This window comes from Phyllostomus discolor, chromosome 4 (assembly GCF_004126475.2).
Source record: "Phyllostomus discolor isolate MPI-MPIP mPhyDis1 chromosome 4, mPhyDis1.pri.v3, whole genome shotgun sequence".
Classification (NCBI taxonomy): Eukaryota; Metazoa; Chordata; class Mammalia; order Chiroptera; family Phyllostomidae; genus Phyllostomus; species Phyllostomus discolor.
This window is the reverse complement of record NC_040906.2, coordinates 161,268,920-161,288,057: the sequence shown is the minus strand read 5'-3', so window position 1 is coordinate 161,288,057 and position 19,138 is coordinate 161,268,920. Positions and strand designations below refer to the sequence as shown.

Sequence of the window (19,138 nt, the reverse complement as noted above, 5' to 3'; positions counted from 1 at the left end):
TTGCCACTACAATCACAAAAAATAGCTTTTCAATTCTATTTTATATTTCCCCTACTGACATTTGATTAAATGTAAAACTAACTTAGTTACATGTTTAGGCTATAAAATACAAATTAAAATTATTTCCAAAAGAAAAAATATATCACAAATAATTGTGCACCTAGTATGTGAAAGGTGCTGTGCTATGTCTTGGAAGACTTCAAACTGAGATTTTAGATACATTTCTACCTGTGAACTAGACTGTTAAAAATGAGCAGAAAATCCTCATAGGGAGAAAAGGGTATAAAAATCTTTCAGGTATAGCAAGTGTAGGATATGGGAAAATTCACTGCAACATTATTAATCAGTTATTTGAGAGAGCATATATGGACAGCAAAGTGGAAATAGCTAAAAAGACAGTTCGGAACCAGTTTGTGTGGAGATCAAAATATCTCTAAATGGCACATCAAAATACTATTATTTATATCATAGGTAGCCTGGGAAAAAGAATCAAAGATTATTTTAAAGCAAAAAGTGATTTCTTAGGTTCTAGTATTGGGAGTGTGAGGAGTAGATTTAAAAAGCAAAATTATGGAAACAGAAATATTAGACAGAAAGATCTTACATAGGAATAACAAAAGATTATGAAGGTCTGGCCTCTGTATAAGCATATATGAAGAATATAAAATATTTGAGGGCATTTATTTGTTTAATTCTGTGCCTCCTTCAAAGTCTGCCCCTGGGATAAACTCTAGTTTATATAGATCTTCCTAAGTTGAGGATCAACACAGTCTTTGAGATATAGATGGAAATCTACATAAGTGCTTGGTGGGGGAACTGGCAGTTTAGGTGGAGATAATGATTTAAGCAGCAATCTCAAAAGACTGAGATTAAAATGAGTAATGCAAAGTACAATAGATTAGAAACATTTCCTTTAAAGTCAGGCAAAGACAAGGATGTCTACCACCACGTATTATAGTCACCATTGCATTAGAGGTCATAGACAGCTCCATAATAAGAAACTTAGAAACAAAAGACTGAATGATGAAATAAGACATTCATTATTTACATTTTATGTAATTATTTACATTAAAAATCCAAAATAATATAGAGACAACTATGTAGGAGAAAAAGGAGATTTTAGCAAGGGTTTTATATATATTGTCTATATAAAATATATATAATTTATGTGCATATATAATATATATGCATACATTATATATATACACACACATTCCTATATACAAGAAACAAACAGCTTAAAAGTGACATTTGTAAATAGACACCATTTACAATAGTTACAAAGAGTATAAATTACTTAGGAAGAAATGAAACAAATATGTGTGTGAAAATTATATACAAAAATTGTAAGGGACAAAAGACAAATACATGCTTATGGGTAAGAAGATAACATCAAATAAATATAATTTTTTTCAAATTGCTACAAAGATTTGATTCATTCTGATTAAAATTTCAGCAATTATGTGTATATGTGTCTAGTAGCATGAAATGTTGATTTTGAAATTTATGTGATATAACAAGATAATTCTGAAGACAAAAATAAGAAAGTATTAAATATAAACCCCAGAAACGCACACATATAGGAAATCTAGATATGTTCCAGACAAAGCATAGATCACTGAGAAAAGGAGAGACTGTTCACCAAATTAAATGTGGTGGGGTGTGGTGGGGAGAATGGTTATATAGCTAGGGAGAAAAAGTAATACACACATTTGAATTAAACTGAAATTAAAACTTAAAATTTTAGAAAACAGTATATATGAGAATTATTCTGTTATTATTTAAGGAAGCATTTCTTAAACAGGGTACCAAAAATGTTAATAAGAAAGTAATAGAATGGTAAAGTTGGAAATATTAAGATTAACAACCTCTGCTCATCAAATAGACTTAAAAGGGAAAAAATGCACTGGTAACACATTGGGAGGGGATGTTTGCAGCAAATAAGATAACAGATTAGGTGACATCAACAATATATAGGCTCCTAGAGATTATTTAAAAAATAAACAATAGAAGCTTTGGTGAAAGACCCCAGTGGACATTTCAAAGAATATGAAATACATGTAGCTAATACATGTAGAAGATCAATAACACTAGTCAACAAGGAAACACAAAACTAAATCACAATGGCATTTGACACACTTGATAAGCAAACATATTTTTAAAACTCTGACCAAGACCAAGATTTGGAGAGGGAATGAATTAGTTTCTCTTGAATATTGATGGATAAGGTGCTGACTGGCACAACGGCTTTGGCAGTGTTGTAGAGCAGAACCTTGACATACCCAAGGCTCAAAGTATGCATACACCCCAAATTTTAATGCATCAGTGCCAGAAGACATATACAAGAATATACATATATACACATATACACTTGCAGAATGTATTAAGAAGAAAAAATATAATATCCATTGACTGGAGAACACATAAATAAATTATAGTAAGTACAGTCAATAAATGCAGAAAGCAGTGAAAAACAATGAAAAAGAATTATCAGGAAAAATACAAATATTCATACCATAATCTTAAGTTAAAAAGGAAGTGCCAGAAGGCATCCTAAAGTATTATGCTTATTCTCTCTCTATATTCTTCTGTCTCTGGAAATTCTCATTTCCACTGTGTATTATCTGGAGATAAGTAGAGGGAAGGAAAACAATGAAATTGTTGAAAAGCTTGAAATGATGAGGACGCAAGGTGAAAATAAGAGTAAATGAGGTGAAAATAAGGAAGTAGAAAAACAGAAAGCAGGAGCTTTTGCTCAGAGACAATTGTTTCAGAGTTTGATGCCTGAAGTGAGGATGACTTCCCGTGGCAGTGAAGGCAGGGTGTGGCTAGACATGCAGGTTACTAAACAGCCTTGGAGCAAAGGAGGCTCAGTATAGTTATCAGGTCACTATTTTAGATCACATATATTTTTGTTCTGTATCTAAAAGACTACTCTTTTCTATCAACCTTATTTCATAGTCTGTTTATGACCTTGCCTAAGGACCCTTAAGAATTTTCTATGGCTGTGTTTACTTTGTCAATGGACTAAGCAGTGGGAGTGCATGTTCTGTGACAAGCTGAGCACTTCAGTGTTCAGTAGGGAGCTGCCAAAAAGTCACATAATATGTCTGCATACTTTAAAACTAGTATGCAGTCCTGCTTGGGTAGTAGAAAATGAGGCATTCGAGTGGTTTTTTCATCCTGAAACCCCACCTGGACACAACATTTGCAGCAGAGGTCTGCTTTTCCTTTTTATTCTCTTTTGGATCTCTATATAAACAGAGATCAGGAGTGACATTCATGGATGCTCACAGGAAATGGCATCACAAGTGCTCAAGACTTCTCAGGCCAATATCGACTCTTTGAGTGAGCCGCTTTATGGTACAGGATGGTGAAGTCCAAGTAATGTATGGACCTGTCTGTGTTACTCAGAGTAATGGTGTGAAGATTAAGACAAGAAACCCCCTCTGTTTGGATTCAGTTAGTGAAGGTTCCAGAAGTGAAACGCTCAACCGACTTTAGTACAGCATGGTGGCAGTGTTGCAGGAATATAACACCTGGATGTCGGCTTGACTCCCAGGGTCAGTACTGGCCCAGGCTGCCAGCAGATGGTTTTCCCAGGTACTCTTCAAATTTACAATGTGAATATTAATTTTATTCTGGTTGTTGAAGTTGATATAACATAATCATATTCCTGCAGCAAGGAATTTGGGGACATCCTCCTTTTCCATTTTTAGGATATTAATGGCTGCAGACATTAACCTAGGTTAAAGCTCTATCATGGAAAAACAATTAAGTCCGATTTCTCTGGCCACACATTCACTCTCCCTTACAAACCTACCCTCCTTACCCCACAATTAGAGTTTAGAGGTAGTCACAGCTTTGTTCTAGACCCACACCTTTTTTTACTTGGTACTCTTTACTGGGGCAATCTTGTATAAATTCCCTACTTCAATTACTATTTCCATGATGCATGTATTTTAGACCCTAACTCTAACTCCCACAATATGTAACTAATTGCTTAAAAAGAAATTTCCACTTGGATGTTTCACAGATATCTCCAGCTGTGTGAAAAACAAAGCTAAAAGCATTCTCTCTCTCACAGTTCTAAAAATCCCTTCTACTTGCTTCTGTTTCTTATTTGAATTGATCACAGCATCAGTTGGGAAAGCCCTAAATCTGGCCCAGATTTACATAGCATTATTATTTCTCACAAAACAAGCTTTTGTTTCCTTCCAGCCTCAACCCCCTACGACACTTGTAGCCTCTTACAGTAGGTCAGGACAAGGTGACTAGGTCCTGCCAAAGGGCCCTGAAGGTGATCTGGAAGAAGGCCTCACGAGAGAACTGAAAGAGTGAAACAATCCAGATTATGGATTCCCACAGAGAGGACATGAGCTATGGAGAGGCATTCAAAAGCTCATAACAGAATTTTTATGAGTAAGAAATAAACATTCATTTTGATAACCATTGAGATGTTATTGCTTGTGACTGTGACCAAGTATAGTTACTAAGAACATTGGAACCACTCTATCTAACTTTGATACCTGTAAGACTATAAAAAATTCACTTAAGTTCTCTTGTCAGTAATTTCCTTGCTTATAAGTGATATTAGCCTTAGCTTTATCAGGTTGCTCAGAAAATTGTAGGTTGTTTATATAAAGCACTAGTTATAAACTATGGCATAACAATTGTTAGTAACCTGTATACTTATTAAATTCACCATGAAATTATATGAATTTATGGCTACTAAAAATCATTTGAAAATGTTTTGCCATTCATTTCCCACTGCTACCAATTGAGATTAATCTAAACTAATATAATATATTACCCAGACTACTTAGTGATATAGCCTCTTCACTAATATCCCCATATCCACTCTGATGCCTATTTAAATCATGCTCCAAATTGAAGATGCATTTACAAAATGCAGATCTTATCCAATAATCTTGCTTCTGCTTAAGAGATTTAAATGGTTTTTCATTGCTCTTTGGATAAATATCAAATCATTAGGATCATTCACATTACCTTGCTAAGGTCAGGCTCTCAGCCATATTTTAAATGCCTCTCTACTACATATCCCTATATTTTCTTCGTGTTTCATCAACAATGATTGTCAGTTCCTCAAGTACATGCTAGTCTCCTTCCTATCACAGGACTCTTGTAGGCCCCTTGTCACAGGCTTGTGAAACCTTATCTCCCTACATTCATATTTCAGGGCAATCACCACTTCCTCAGGGAAGTTCACCCCAATCTTATAGAATAAGGCTCTTTTATTATAGACTCTCATAAAACACCCTTTTTTTGACTTCCCATCACTGTGTGAGACTCAAGTGTATTTCTTTTTGATAAACTTCTGGACAAGGAACAAGATTGAGATTTGACTATTTGACATCAATTCAACAAGGATTCTCTCAGTGATCCAGGGTTAATTGTTAAGTCACAACTTACTTCCACCCTGAAGAAAATCCAGAAATATGAATAAACAAACAACAACAAAAAAATAAAAAACAAGGAGAACTTGTAGAATATTTTCTTACACCTATGTGAGGGCAAAGAGGAAAAACCAACACAAATGGGAATAGATCAGGTCAGAGAAGAACATAGATAAAATTATGATGTCCTGTTTGCATATAATGGAACATTGCTACTGACATAGGATAGTAGTAATGAACTAACAATGGTTTACATCTCAGTTTATGTTCTCTGAACCCAGGAGACTCTTACCCAGTGCTAAGGTTCAAAGCTAATGGAAGTTATGTATTCCTGGGAGGAAGGCACAAACCAATAATACAGACATACCTTGAAGATAATTGGGTTTAGTTCAAGACCACTTCAATAATGCAAATATTGCAATAAAATGAATCACACAAATTATTTGGTTTCCCAGTGTATATAATAGTTATGTTTATTTATATCATACAGTAGTCTATTAAGTGTACAACAGCATTATGTCTAAAAAGCCAATGTACCTACCTTAATGAAAAATTTTGTATTGCTAAAATTTTAACCATTATTTGAGCTTCAGGGAATTGTAATCTTAATACTGAGGGAGGGGTCCTGCCTTGAGGATGACATCTACTGATTGATTGGGGTGGTGGTTGCTGGAGATTGGGGTGGCTATGCTTATTACTTAAAATAAGACAATGGAGTTTGCCACATTGATTGACTATTCCTTTCATGTACAGTTTCTCTGTAGCACGTGATGCTGTTTAATAGCACTTTACCCACAGAATTTCTTTTAAAATTGGAGTCAATTCTCTAAAACCCTGTCATTGCTTTATCAACAAGTTTGCATAATGCTCTGAATCCTTTATCATCATTTCAAAAATCTCCACAGAATCTTCATGGTGTACAGTTTATCTCAAGAAAATACAAAGGAAGAAATCCCTCAACTGTTAAAGTTTTATCATGAGATTGTAGGAATTTGGTCACACCTTCAGACTTTATTTCTAATTCTAGTTCTCTTCCTATTTACATTACACCTACAATTACTTCCTTTTCTGCAACCTTGAACACCTCAAAGTCACCCATGAGGGCTGGAATCCATTTCTTCCAAACTCCTGCTAATGTTGATATTTTGACCTCTTCCCATGAATCATGAATGTTCTTAATGGTGTCTAGAATGGTGAATCCTTTCCATAAGGTTTTCAATTTACTTTGCCCAGGTCCATCAAAGGAATCACTATTACTGGCAGCTATAGCCTTACAAAATGTATTTCTTAAATAATAAGACTTGAAAATCAAAATTAAGCTTTGACCCACAGGCTACAGAATGAATGTTGTGTTAACAGTCATGAAAACAACATTAATCTTGTTGTACCTCTCCATCTGAGCTCTTGGGTGACCAGGAGCATTATCAATGAGCAGTATTATTTCGAAAGGAATAATTTTTTTTCTGAGCATAAAGTCTCAACAGTGGGCTTGAAATATTCAGCAAACCATGTTGTAAACATATGGACTGTCACCCAGACTGTGTTGTACCATTTGTAGAACACAGGCAGAGTAGGCTTAGCATAATTCTTAAGGGTAAGTGAATATTGATTTTGGGGATGGTAAGCAAGCATTAACTTCAACTTAAGCTCTCTAGCTACAACAGCCCCTAACAAAAAAGGCAACCTTGTCTTTGAAGCTTTGAAGCCAGGCATTGACTTCTCTTTAGCTATGAAAGTGCTAAGTTGGCATTTTCTTCCAATAAAAGGCTGTTTCATCTACCTTGAATATCTATTGCTTAGTGTACCAACCTTCATGAATTATCTTAGCTAGATCTCTTGCTGCGGCTTCTACATCAGCACTTGTTTCTTCACCTTGCACTTTTGTGTTACAAGGACAGCTTCTTTCCTTAAATCTCATGAACCGACCTCTGCTAGCTTCCAACTTTTCTTCTGCAGCGTCCTTGCCTCTCTCAGCCTTTGTAGAATTGAGGAGGGGTAGGACCTTTCTAGATTAGGCTTTGGCTTAAGGGAATTTTGAGGCTCATTTGATTTTCTATCCAGACCACTAAAACTTTCCCCATATCAGCAATAAGGCTGTATCACTTTCTTATCATTCATGTGTTCACTGAAGTAGCACTTTTAATTTCCTTCATAAACTTTTACTTTGCATTCACAACTTGGCTAACAGTAGCCTAGCTTTCAGTCTGGTTCAGGTTTCAACATGCCTTCCTCATGAAGTTTAATCATTTCTAGTATTATTTAAAGTGAGAAATGTGTGACTCTTGAACATTGAGAGGTCATTGTAGGGTTATTAATTGATGTAATTTTAATAGCATTTTTCTCAGGGAACAGGGAGGCCTAAGAAGAAAGAGAGAGATGGGGGACATCTGGTCAGTAGAGCAGTCAGGGCACACACCACTTTATTAAACTCGCTGTCTTATGTGGGAGTAGCGTGCAGAAATCAGAAACAATTACAGCAGTGATATCAAAGATTGTTTATCACAGATCCCCATAAAATATAAGAAAAACTATGAAATATTATAATAATTACCAAAATGTGACACAGAAATGTGACATGAACAAATGTTGTTGGAGAAATGGCCATGATTGACTTGCTCAATGCGGGGTTGCTACAAACCTTCAATTTGTAAAAACATAATATCTGTGAAGCACAGGACAGCGAAGCACAATGAAATGAGGTATGCCTGTCTCATTATACCCACAAAAGCTTCTCTGTACATATTTTATAAATACAATCAAGTTTTTATATTTTTAACTATTAAACTGTACTGCTTGAGATCTAGTGAATAAATTCTCCTCACTCATCCGAATATGACTAAAAGAAGCACTTTGTATGACAGCACTTCTCAGTTTGTATCTATATATTTAGCATATTTGATTAAGGTCAGCCTCTTCTAGACTTTGTACTGTCACAGCAAGTACCATGTCTGCATTCAATCAGCATTGCATACCCAGCATCTAACATCAAGCTCGGTTCATAATGTAGATTCATAGATTTTTTTAATATAAATAAATGGGTACATACTTAATTAATTAAAGACAATAAGGCACAGAGTAACAGGCCCATTCTAAGCAACATGTCCAGGCTTTTAAAGAATGAGAGCATCTTGAAAATCAAAATAATGGTTTAAAAAAAGTATGTCTTTGTTTATAATGTAAATAAAAATATTCTGCAAGGAAATTGACAACTGTTTTCACTTTTTTTGTCAAGACAAATAGTGTCATAAAGAAAAATCCAGGTTTTTGTTAGGGAAAGAGATCAAGAAAATATAAAAGAAATCAGTAAGATATGAGAGAATGCAGTTTAAAGGTGATAGAACAATAGTGGTAGATGGCACACAAGTGATAAATGAGCAAAATAGGGGGGTTAACAGACACACAGATATGGAGAACAAATGGATGGTGGCCACAGAGAAGAGGGCTGGGAGAATTAGTGAAAAGAGTAAAGAGGAACAGAGGTACAAACCTCCACTTATATAAAAAAATTATAAGTCATGAGAATGCAATAATACAACATAAGGAAAATAGTCAATATCATCATAAAAACTTTGTATGGTGAGAGATGGTTACTAGAGTTATTGTGGTGAACACAATTTAAGGAATATAAAAGTTGAATCAGTATGTTGTACATCTAAAATACAATATAGTCAACTGTACTTTAATTTACAAAAGTAAAAATAGAGGGTTAACAAAACAAGGCAGGATTTAGTAGTATGCTGGAGAGACTGCAAAACACCAGGGATGAAAGAAATTGCGATTTGCTTACCCATACTTTTTACATTTTCCCTGGTAATAGAATCCCTACCTTTTATCTGACATATGGCTGCCTGAGTTACAGTCTACATTTTCTATCTTACCTTACAGCTAAGTGCGGGAATATCACAACGTTTAACCAAAGTAATGTACAACTCGAGGTGTGTATCCTTACAAAGAAAGTGCAAGACTTTGTTTTCTTTCTTTTTGTCCTTCTTGGTACAGATGTAAATACAATAGCTGGAGCTCTAACAGCTATCTTGAATTATATAAAAACATTAGATTAAAAGCTGAGATATAAGGTAATGTTAAAAATACTTTAAAATATTATGGAAGGAGCATATCTGTAGTATGTTTATTTCCCCATTTGACTTATAAATTTTGACTAAGATTGTGAAATACTTTACATTGTTCAATGTATTTATAATTGTTAGATATTAAACTCTACAGGTTGACCTTAGAGTTAACTAAGGCAATTAAGAGTTTTATATTTTTGAAGTATCCTATTATAGAAATCTATAGTGGAAATATCAGAAAACAGAAACTGTCCTTTGTAAGAAGGCAAGGACATATTTCTTTCAAATTTTTTAAAATTATGTTTATAATTTTAAATAAATGAGAAAGGAAGGTACACTGTAAAACAATACATTAAAGAGGATATTAAAATCTTATAGTTCAGCATGATTTACTAAGAAAGCGCTCTTATCTACATTATAACACATGCTTCTTGAGCTTTATAAAGTAGAAATTGGAATGTTTTTAGTCAGACCTCAGTCCTTAGTGTATAAATGACCTTGGCTTCCAAATTTAGCATTATTTGATAGATACTAAAATATAAATCTTCCCCATTACAGAAATATTCTTTGGCTCCATTTGTAAAATTAATTTTTATTATGAAAGTAACTTCTTGACATATAGAGTTAGAAAAATTATTTGGTAACAAGAAAAGTTTTGCAATATTAAATTCTTTGCAATTATAAGAGCAAGGTCTGTTTCATCTTTACTTTATCAGAACCACAGTAGTTTTAGTTTTTATTTGCTTCTTATACTAGATTTCAGTATAATATTTTCTTTAAAGAAAGGGTTCTTTAAATATTTAAAGAGTGAAGAATCAAATGCTTATATCAAATTTTGCTTCCTATGCAACCATAAAAATTACAAGATAGTTTTTTTAATATATAACAATCCAACAATAAAGAGAACAAGAGAAGTGAAAATTTCAACAGTATTTTTGTTAGAAAAAATTATATGAACAAATGATAGTTAACTAAAAAGAACAAAAATAAAATAGAATCCCAAGTGGACAGTGTAAAAAGCTGAGAACGAACCAAGGTACTTACGTCACAAAGGCACAAGAATCAGCTGAACAATGTACATTCATAATTAGCAGTACAGGATAGAGAATACAAGAAAGACTTAATAACTGTGGTTTGAAAACAATGGACTCCTGTATTCTCCTTCCTCTTCTTTACTCCTGGGAGCCTGTTTCTACCAACTCAGCAAATGATAAGGAAGTATTAGCAAAAAAGAAAAAAAAAGAAGTCCATGCTAAAGGATACTGGGTCTAGCTGAAACACTGAGTATTAAATTTAAAACAGGGTGATTACAATGGAATACTACACAGCAGAAAGAAAGAAGGAGCTCCTACCCTTGCAACAGCATGGATGGAACTGAAGAGCATAATGCTAAGTGAAATAAGCCAGGTGGTGAAAGAAAAATACCACATGACTCACTTATAAGTGGAACATAATCAACAAAACAAACAAGCAAGCAAAATATAACCAGAAACATTGAAATAAACAACAAACTGACAGTAAGCAGAGGGGAGGGTTGAGGGGGATAATGGGGAAACAAGGGGGGGGTCATCAAGGAACTTGTATAAAGGACTCATGGACAGAGGCAACGGTGGGGAGGATTAAATGTGGAATGTGGGGGGAGGTGAGGGGAGGTGGAACAAGAGAGAGTGGTGAAGGGAAAATGAGGACAACTGCAGTTAAACAATATTAAAAAATCAAAATTTAAAAAATAAATTAGCCCTGGCTGGTGTAGCTCAATGGATTGAACTCTGGAATGTGAAGCAAGTAGTCACTGGTTCGATTCCCAGTTAGAGCACATGCATGGGTTGTGAGCCAGGTCCCCAGTAGGGGGTGCACAAGAGGCAACCATACACTGATATTTCTCTTCCTCTCTCTTTCCCATCCCCTCTCTCTAAAAATAAATAAATAAAATCTTTAAAAATCAATTAATAAAACCACAATTAAATAAAAGAAAATTAAAAGTAAAATAAAGTAAAACAGGTTGATTAAGTGATCTTAGTCACTCTGAATGCAGAATGCATTGATTTCAAGGTCTCTTAACACATGATTATCAGACAATTGGCAGTCAGGGCTGTAATCTCCAGGCAAGAAATTTAAAAACATTTCTCAGGGGAATCTAGAAAGCCCAAGGAAAAAAGATCCAAAGGTGGGGATATTTTGAAGAATTCATCTACAAGTTGCCTACCTATGATGAACAGGTTATGTTACTGTAAACTTCAAATTAGATCAATATTCTTCCCCTACCTTGCTGTGAATATACAGCTTCCAAATGAGATTTCTACCCCCTTTTCTTAATCATTAACATGATATTAATAATTAACAAACATATGAAAAAAAAAGTTGACATGGATGTTAAAAATCCAAGCAAGCAGAGAAAAAATACAACTGGGAGGAAACTGATGTCTTTTCAGGAAGAAAGGAATGTCATACAGATGTTATCAATGGCATCAGAGGTGTAAGAGGAAATACTACAGACATAAAACAAGATCACATAGAAATGAAAACAATAGGCAGAAATGGACCACTCAGTATATTATGTGAAAGATAAATATTATATAAATGAGAAACTGGGAAGCAAAGGTATAAATTTAGACTCAACAGTTTAGGAGCCCTAATATTAAGGTAAGAGTAACTGTTAGAGAAAGCAGAGAAAAGAAAATCGTCAAAAAATTAGGTCAGAAAGTTGTCTCCAAATTGAAGGACAACATTAACCAAATTTAAAAATTCAGCAAGCATCCAGCACAATGGATGAAAGTAGATTAGGTGAAAAATAAAACAACCTAAGAAAGAGTTTTGAAAGAAAACTCACATTCAAAGAATCAGGGATCTGAATGACTTCAGGTTTGTCCACAGAAGATGGGAAGTAAGAAATCGATGAAAGAATATCTTCAAATTTATCTGAGAAAATTATTTTCAGCTTAGCATTCCATACTCAGCAAAATTAATATTTTTATGAGAAGAGAATAAAAGCATTTTTAGACCACTAAACTACTTTAAAATAATTAATGTTCAGTACATAAGTTTATTCAATTAGAAAAAGAAATTTTTTCTAAATTATGAATTTCAAAATTTTTGAGACAATATAATTAATAAAATATCATTATGCATTTTCCATATTTGTAAAATAGAACATATCCTCTTAGTGGTTAGTATAGTGGTGGCTAGGGTAATTTAACTGTAAATATATGAATATATCTCCTCAGTATTTTCATAGTTGTTAGTGTTATTTAACTGTGATATATGTGCATATAAATCCTTGGTGTTTTCATCTAGTTAGGGTGTTCTAGTTTTGTATATATGAATACATCCCACTAGTGTCCCATTCCAGTTAGAGTTATTTATTTGGGAATGTGTTTCCTTATTGATTACCTGGAGTCATCAGGTTATATTGTTGATTAGAATAGTTGTTTCCTCCCTCTCCTTTTATGATTTGAGAATTACACTAGAGACCAAAGTTTACCCCAATATACTGTCTTCTTAGAGAAGAGAAATTGATTCACATTATTTTGAAAATAATCTAGATTTTATTAAAATTAAGAATAATGTCTCCCATATATATAATCACCTGATGAATAGTTAAATATCTGTTTTGGTAATAATATAGACATATTTTAGAAAATGGATAAAATTAAATGTTACATATCATTTGTATATTCAAAATTATCTTTATAGATAAAGTACAGCAGATTTTTTAAACTTTTCAATTCTTAAATTTAATACTTCAAATGATTGTTAAATTTTATCAAAAATCTGAATTATTTCCTGTCTACTCAAAAATAATTGTCATTTTCTGCCTGTTATTGAGGTTATTTAATTTAATAACAATTAAAACTAAAAAGTGGTTTAAAATCTGATTAGAATCTGATGGTTAAAAATCTTAATATTTTTAAAAATCTGAACATTTTTTATGAAATGTTATTTGTTGTTATTTACTGCTAAAAATACTAAAATTTTTAGCAGTGAATTATATAACTCCATAAAATTACATTTTGGGACAAAATTATCATTGAAATATGAATTTTAATTTAAAATTCCCCAGACACTAGGAATTTTGAAAACACATAGACATTTAATTTCTAACTTAATTAGATATTATCAATTTGATTATGAAACATTTTGAATTTAAAGAAATACTTTGCAGAACTCTTTTTTGGTCATGTATTCTAGTGAAAAATGGGTATTTTTTTGCTTAGTAAACTATATGTTATAAGTTGTGATTTAAGTATAAAAGGTTTGTTAGCCTGTTAACACCTAAGCCACACACATTTTTACTAATTGTTGAAACTGAGCTTCCAATCACTTCCTCTCCCTTTGCATTGGCTTATCAATGCACAAGGAGGCCTTAAATTGGACATCAGTTCAACTTCAAATATAATAGCATCAATCACTATCCAGTCTCCCCTAACCCTATGAATGTAGTCAACATCGAGTGATGAAAGAGGTACGGTGATGACTATTGCCTCCAGAACTGCTATCTTCCTCACTTAAACTTCCCCAAGCTTAAAGATTACAACCTATGTCTGAGTAGCTCAGCATTTGAGCTTTTTTTCTTCTTTTCCCCAGGTGGTTTGGGATGCGGCCACCCTGATGACCGAGAAAGATTCAGGAAGTGCACTCCCTTAGAGCAATGAGCATATTGTGCATCCACTTATGCATATAAAAGAAAAATAAAAGTCAAAGATGAAAGTAAAGTGGACATAATTTTAATGATTTTTTTTCAATTTTGTGCATTGGATTCAAACAGCAAACTGTGTGCACTCAACTGTCATCACAATGTTGGCAAGAGGTCTGTGTCTTTTACCATTTTACACACAATTGTTCATTACAGTATGTTATCAGCCTCGTGGGAGCCAGGGGTGTGGCATGGTAAGCAGTGGTGGTAGTGCACCTAACTTTTATATTATCTAACTTGAAAATATTTCTCTTCTATGATTCCTTTTTTTCTTGATAAAAATAGTTTTCACCAAACGTTGGTGGTGCACACGCACTACCATTCATGCTTGACATCACACCCCTGACAGAAACACATGTTCTTATTTTGTTGATAAAAAGTATTACAAAAATTTCCATACAAAAACTATTTTCATAGAAATCTTGCATTTCCACAAATAAACCTGAACATTTTTTTGAAAAAAAAAAACTGCTCAAGAATTTTGTTCATTTAACATTGTGACTGTATTGATAAATGCAGTCCATTTAAAAGTTCTCTGCACATACTTTTCTACAAATGACCAGTCCCCTTTTCCTTTCACCGAGATCTACCCAGGCTTTACCAAGTTCATTTATAGCAGGAACTAGGGTTTGAATGAACATTTCTGAACGTTAAAATGAAAGCTTCCGTCTTCCACATAACTATTAATACCTAGCCTTTTATTATAACATAAGACAAAGATTGCAAACTATATTTTTTAAAATTCAGAATCTCTGAACCAGCTGTTGCTTTTTATTGTTGGTGTGGGGTTGGGAAAGGGGGTTCAGGGTGAGAGAGTAGGTAAATAGGTAGGAATCTGGTAGAGTTACATGTTAAATCTCCTGCAGATGAATTTAAGAAAAACATTATTGCCTTGGTAATTGACATTTCTACCTCAACCAGTGACACAAACTGTGTGAAAAGAAAGGAAACACTGATGAAGATATGCTTTATATTCCACTTGCCATGAAATTCAGATTTGTTTTGTGTTACATTTTTCACACCCTATAAACACGTATTGTCTATTCAGATGATTGCGGTACTGAGTTGTTGGGGGCTAGTAACATCACCACCTCTATAATCTGGATGTTCAGAAGACTGTACTGTTTCTTGCAACACTACAGTTTTTTGCTGATTCCAAGTATTTTTATTCTTACTGACTTTTTTACTGGTTACCCTTGGGTCATGTATATTCCATCTCTGGCAACAGTTAGACTTCAAAAAGAACCTGTAATTTCTTACTGGACTGCATTTGAAACCAGCCACAAAATGCGCATGTAACATTCACTCAGAAGGGAGGAACCCATGATAAACAGTATAACCCCGTGTTACTTGGTTGATCCATGATGCTTGTAAATCAAGTCTGATCATTGCAACTGCTTAGATCACAGAGTCTCTAGTTCATAGACACAGCGGCATGAGGTAACTCATTTTATTTTGCACAGGTTGCATATTTCCACAGGAAACATTCTCGCTAAATTGTTTGGAAAAAAGACGACAGTTTGTGCTTGGGTGTTTGGCCTCCCAGCTTTATGCCATGGTTTCTTTACCTGGCAACCTTCTGTCGTTAAATGTGTGCATGTTGATAACTTCTTCTGTTTTCACAATAACTGGGGCCTGTGGCTTGTGTTTTAACCGACGCTGACACTTCAGGGACATCCTCAGTTCTTCTACCATGGCGCTACAGAAGGACCTCTACAGAATAACACAGAAAATGAAATATTACAAAACAGATAGACTGCAACTGTCCAGAAACAATACTGAAATCATTCTCAACAGACGTATCAACATAACAGCCTTGAGGGTTTGAAAAATGTCAATACAAAGGTTATAACAAATTGTTACACTATTAATATACAACACATGATAATTAAATATTTTATCAAAGTGGACGAGTTTAAAGAAAATCTCCACTTGATAATGAAATGAAATGCCAACTAGGTATGCATATATTTCTTATAGCTTGAAAAGATTTTCAGATGTAAAATTAATTAGCATTGTAACAAATAGATCTATCTTAAAATTTAAATACAAACACATATATACAAATCATTAACCAGAATTCTATTCTTATAAAAAATAGAAGAAATTTACCACTTTTTAGACCACAACATGAGATATGAAAATTTTCTTTAAACATAGATTCATCATTGTGCATCTCAAAACAGAACAAAAATAGCACTCACACAGACATAAAAATACGGAAAATAACTTTTGGAATTCCCTATACCCAGTTGTGATAAGGCCTATAAAACTATTGATGATGATTACAAACCAAATATGAATTAATCATGAAATAACAAATTGGAGTACATTAAAAAGTCCATGAGAAATATTAAATTTTTTGTCATTATCAGCTTGATAACTGAGAGCTGATAATCTATCACATGAAGAAAAAAAAGGACCATAGAAAATATTTTTTTAATTCTCATTTCATTGGCAATAGATTTTCTAGAATATCAGTCTATCTGGGGCTCATTATTACAAGCTCCTCAAAATTCCCATTACAAAGTCATATTTGTGAAACAAAATTTTGTTAGTCTCCCTCCCCAGCTAATTGAGATACACACATGTTAGTTACATATAAATCAGATTCATTAACCAGTTGTATATATATTGTTGTTGAAATTCAGATGGACTGAGACTTAGGTTTTTTCTGTACAAGAACTAAAAAGGTAGAAAACAACTAAAAATATGAACAAGTATGAAAAATTTATACAATTTCAAAAAGTGATATGAAAACATAATGAAATAAGCCTAATTAAATATGGATATGAAAACTTGATTTTTGCCTTAAGTGTTGGATGCTTTGCTTTTTATCAAGTTAGGCTAATGCCAAAAGAAGGCAGAATAAAAAATATTTAATACCACATATGCTTTTTAGGTTTAAAAATTTTTTTATGCATAATCTTTTGTGACAAATATTTTGTTACTAATATTTCAATTAAAATAGGCATCTCTTTGACAAAGAAAACTGATTCAGAGAGAGGGAATGTAACTTTATGCAGCTCACACCTGAAACTCCCCAAGACATTCTGATAACTGATTTTGTAACTTTTGACCCTTCCCACGTACCTTCTTGCTCATTCCTGGCTATATCCTCATTTTTCTTTTATGGGTTCCTAAATCATTTCCCTAGTAGTCTTCTTAACTCCATGTCTATCTAGCCTGTTTTTTCCTTAAAGGATCACATATACCAGAATAATCTACTTTTTAAACATCATTTATTAATGGCATTTTCTTATCCAAGAAACAGGTAAAATCCAAATATCTTATTTTTTCCTATCATGACTTCTCGGATTCAACTTTCCTCTTTTCTCTCTGCCCCATTTCTTTTTTGTCTACCCCTGCCTTTTCTGCATGGACCTCCAGAGTTTTTGTCCTGGCTCTGGTACCTTGCTGTGTTTAACCCTTACCTCAGGACATGACTTGACTTTTAACTTAATTCAGGAATCACTTCCCCATTGACCAGGTGCATTATTTTCACTCAATTTAGTTTTGTCTCCTTAGTATTTTTAACTCATTTTAATGTTTTCCCATCTGACCTCTAGGTCTTCTATGAATGCCTCTCAATGAATGGTAAAGGGAAGAGACCTTGTTCTCATGGTATAGATGGTACATACGTGTTCTTTAAATATTGACTGAACTAACAATAGCTACATGTGACTCTGATATTTAATTATTATTTTAAAATGTTTCTAATTCAATTGCTTAAAATTTTTTTCAAAAACTTTGTAAAATACACTATATACAAGTTAATTAATAGGAAAAACTTTGGTTTTGTTTAATAGCATGAAATTAGTAAAAGTATTATTGCTTTAGTACTTGTAATGGATGATGATTAAATGCAACATGTGAATTCTCCACTAGCTAGTGGATTACTGTCATGCATTTTTATTGTGTTAAATTATACAGTTCTGAAATCCATGAATTATGTTTCTATTAAAGAGTTATGGCACCTGACAGCCAGTATAGTGACACGGTGTTTCTTGTTGCTTAATACCTACTATTAGATGTACTTATTAAGAACATGATGACAATGATGATGAAGATGGTGATGATGACAACACTGTAGAAATGGAAAAATCTGACTCCAAAAGGGGGAGGAATACATAGTCTTGAGGTAACTTAGTCTTGGCTCTCTGTTGAAACATTTAACAGAAGAATTGATTAGATAACATAACATGGTCAGAACTTGATGCCATTGACACTTAAAAATGTTATAGGATGTGAATAAACTTTGAATTGTTTGAAATAAACCTTCACTTAAAAGTAATAAATATCCCAAATGTTATATAATTTATAACACCCTCTTGGCAAATTTGGATTTTAGACAGTTTGATTATATTAGTTTTAAACATTACAGAATAGATATACTAATGAATATTTACTGTCCATACTAAGAGAGTATGAACAGATTGATTTTCTCAGAAAAAATCTTATAAATGTACATACTCACTCAACCATGAAATTACACAATTTTATATCTAGTATGTTAAGTAATATGTATTTAGTACAGTATATGTAACTTCAGATCACACATAAAGACATATAAAATTCTTTTAAACAAATTTTATGTGATATAACATTGACAATGCTGAAGAATATAAAGTGTAGACTAAAAAAATGCCCCCCAAATTAGGATTTTTTTATCTTTTATAATTTAAAAGATCAAAGAAAATTTAATCTTTCATAATTTAATATTATCTCATGTAAATTATATTTATAAATTTAGTAAGTTCTTCATTTTATAATTTAAAATTATGTTAAGTAAAATATAATTGCAAATTTAGAAATTCTGAAAATTGTAAATTTATAACTTGACCACTACCATTTTTAAGTTTTATCTATTTACAAAAGCATAAGAAAGTAAAAATTTTAATTGAATAACTTTTAATTAATTGACTAATAAACTTGTTTATATGTCAATTTATCAGTTT

At 33.0% G+C, this 19,138-nt stretch overlaps 1 protein-coding gene and 1 pseudogene across 3 annotated transcripts in view; both read right to left on the bottom strand.

Annotated features, from left to right (window-relative positions):
- Positions 1–3,255: 3,255 nt before the first annotated feature.
- Positions 3,256–9,208, bottom strand: LOC114495061 (annotated as a pseudogene).
- Positions 9,209–14,195: 4,987 nt separating this feature from the next.
- Positions 14,196–19,138, bottom strand: part of GRIK2 (glutamate ionotropic receptor kainate type subunit 2) — a 591,009-nt gene continuing 586,066 nt past the window's right edge. Inside the window, exons 16-17 of one of the 3 annotated variants that reach the window (XM_036024519.1) lie at positions 18,206–18,340; positions 14,196–15,893 (exon numbers count right to left, since the gene is read on the bottom strand). In XM_036024519.1, the coding sequence (XP_035880412.1) occupies positions 18,221–18,340 (120 nt within the window). In that variant the 3' untranslated portion in view covers positions 14,196–15,893; positions 18,206–18,220. The remainder of the gene's footprint in view (positions 15,894–18,205; positions 18,341–19,138) is intronic. The other 2 variants (XM_028510069.2, XM_028510071.2) reach the window with 2 other exon arrangements.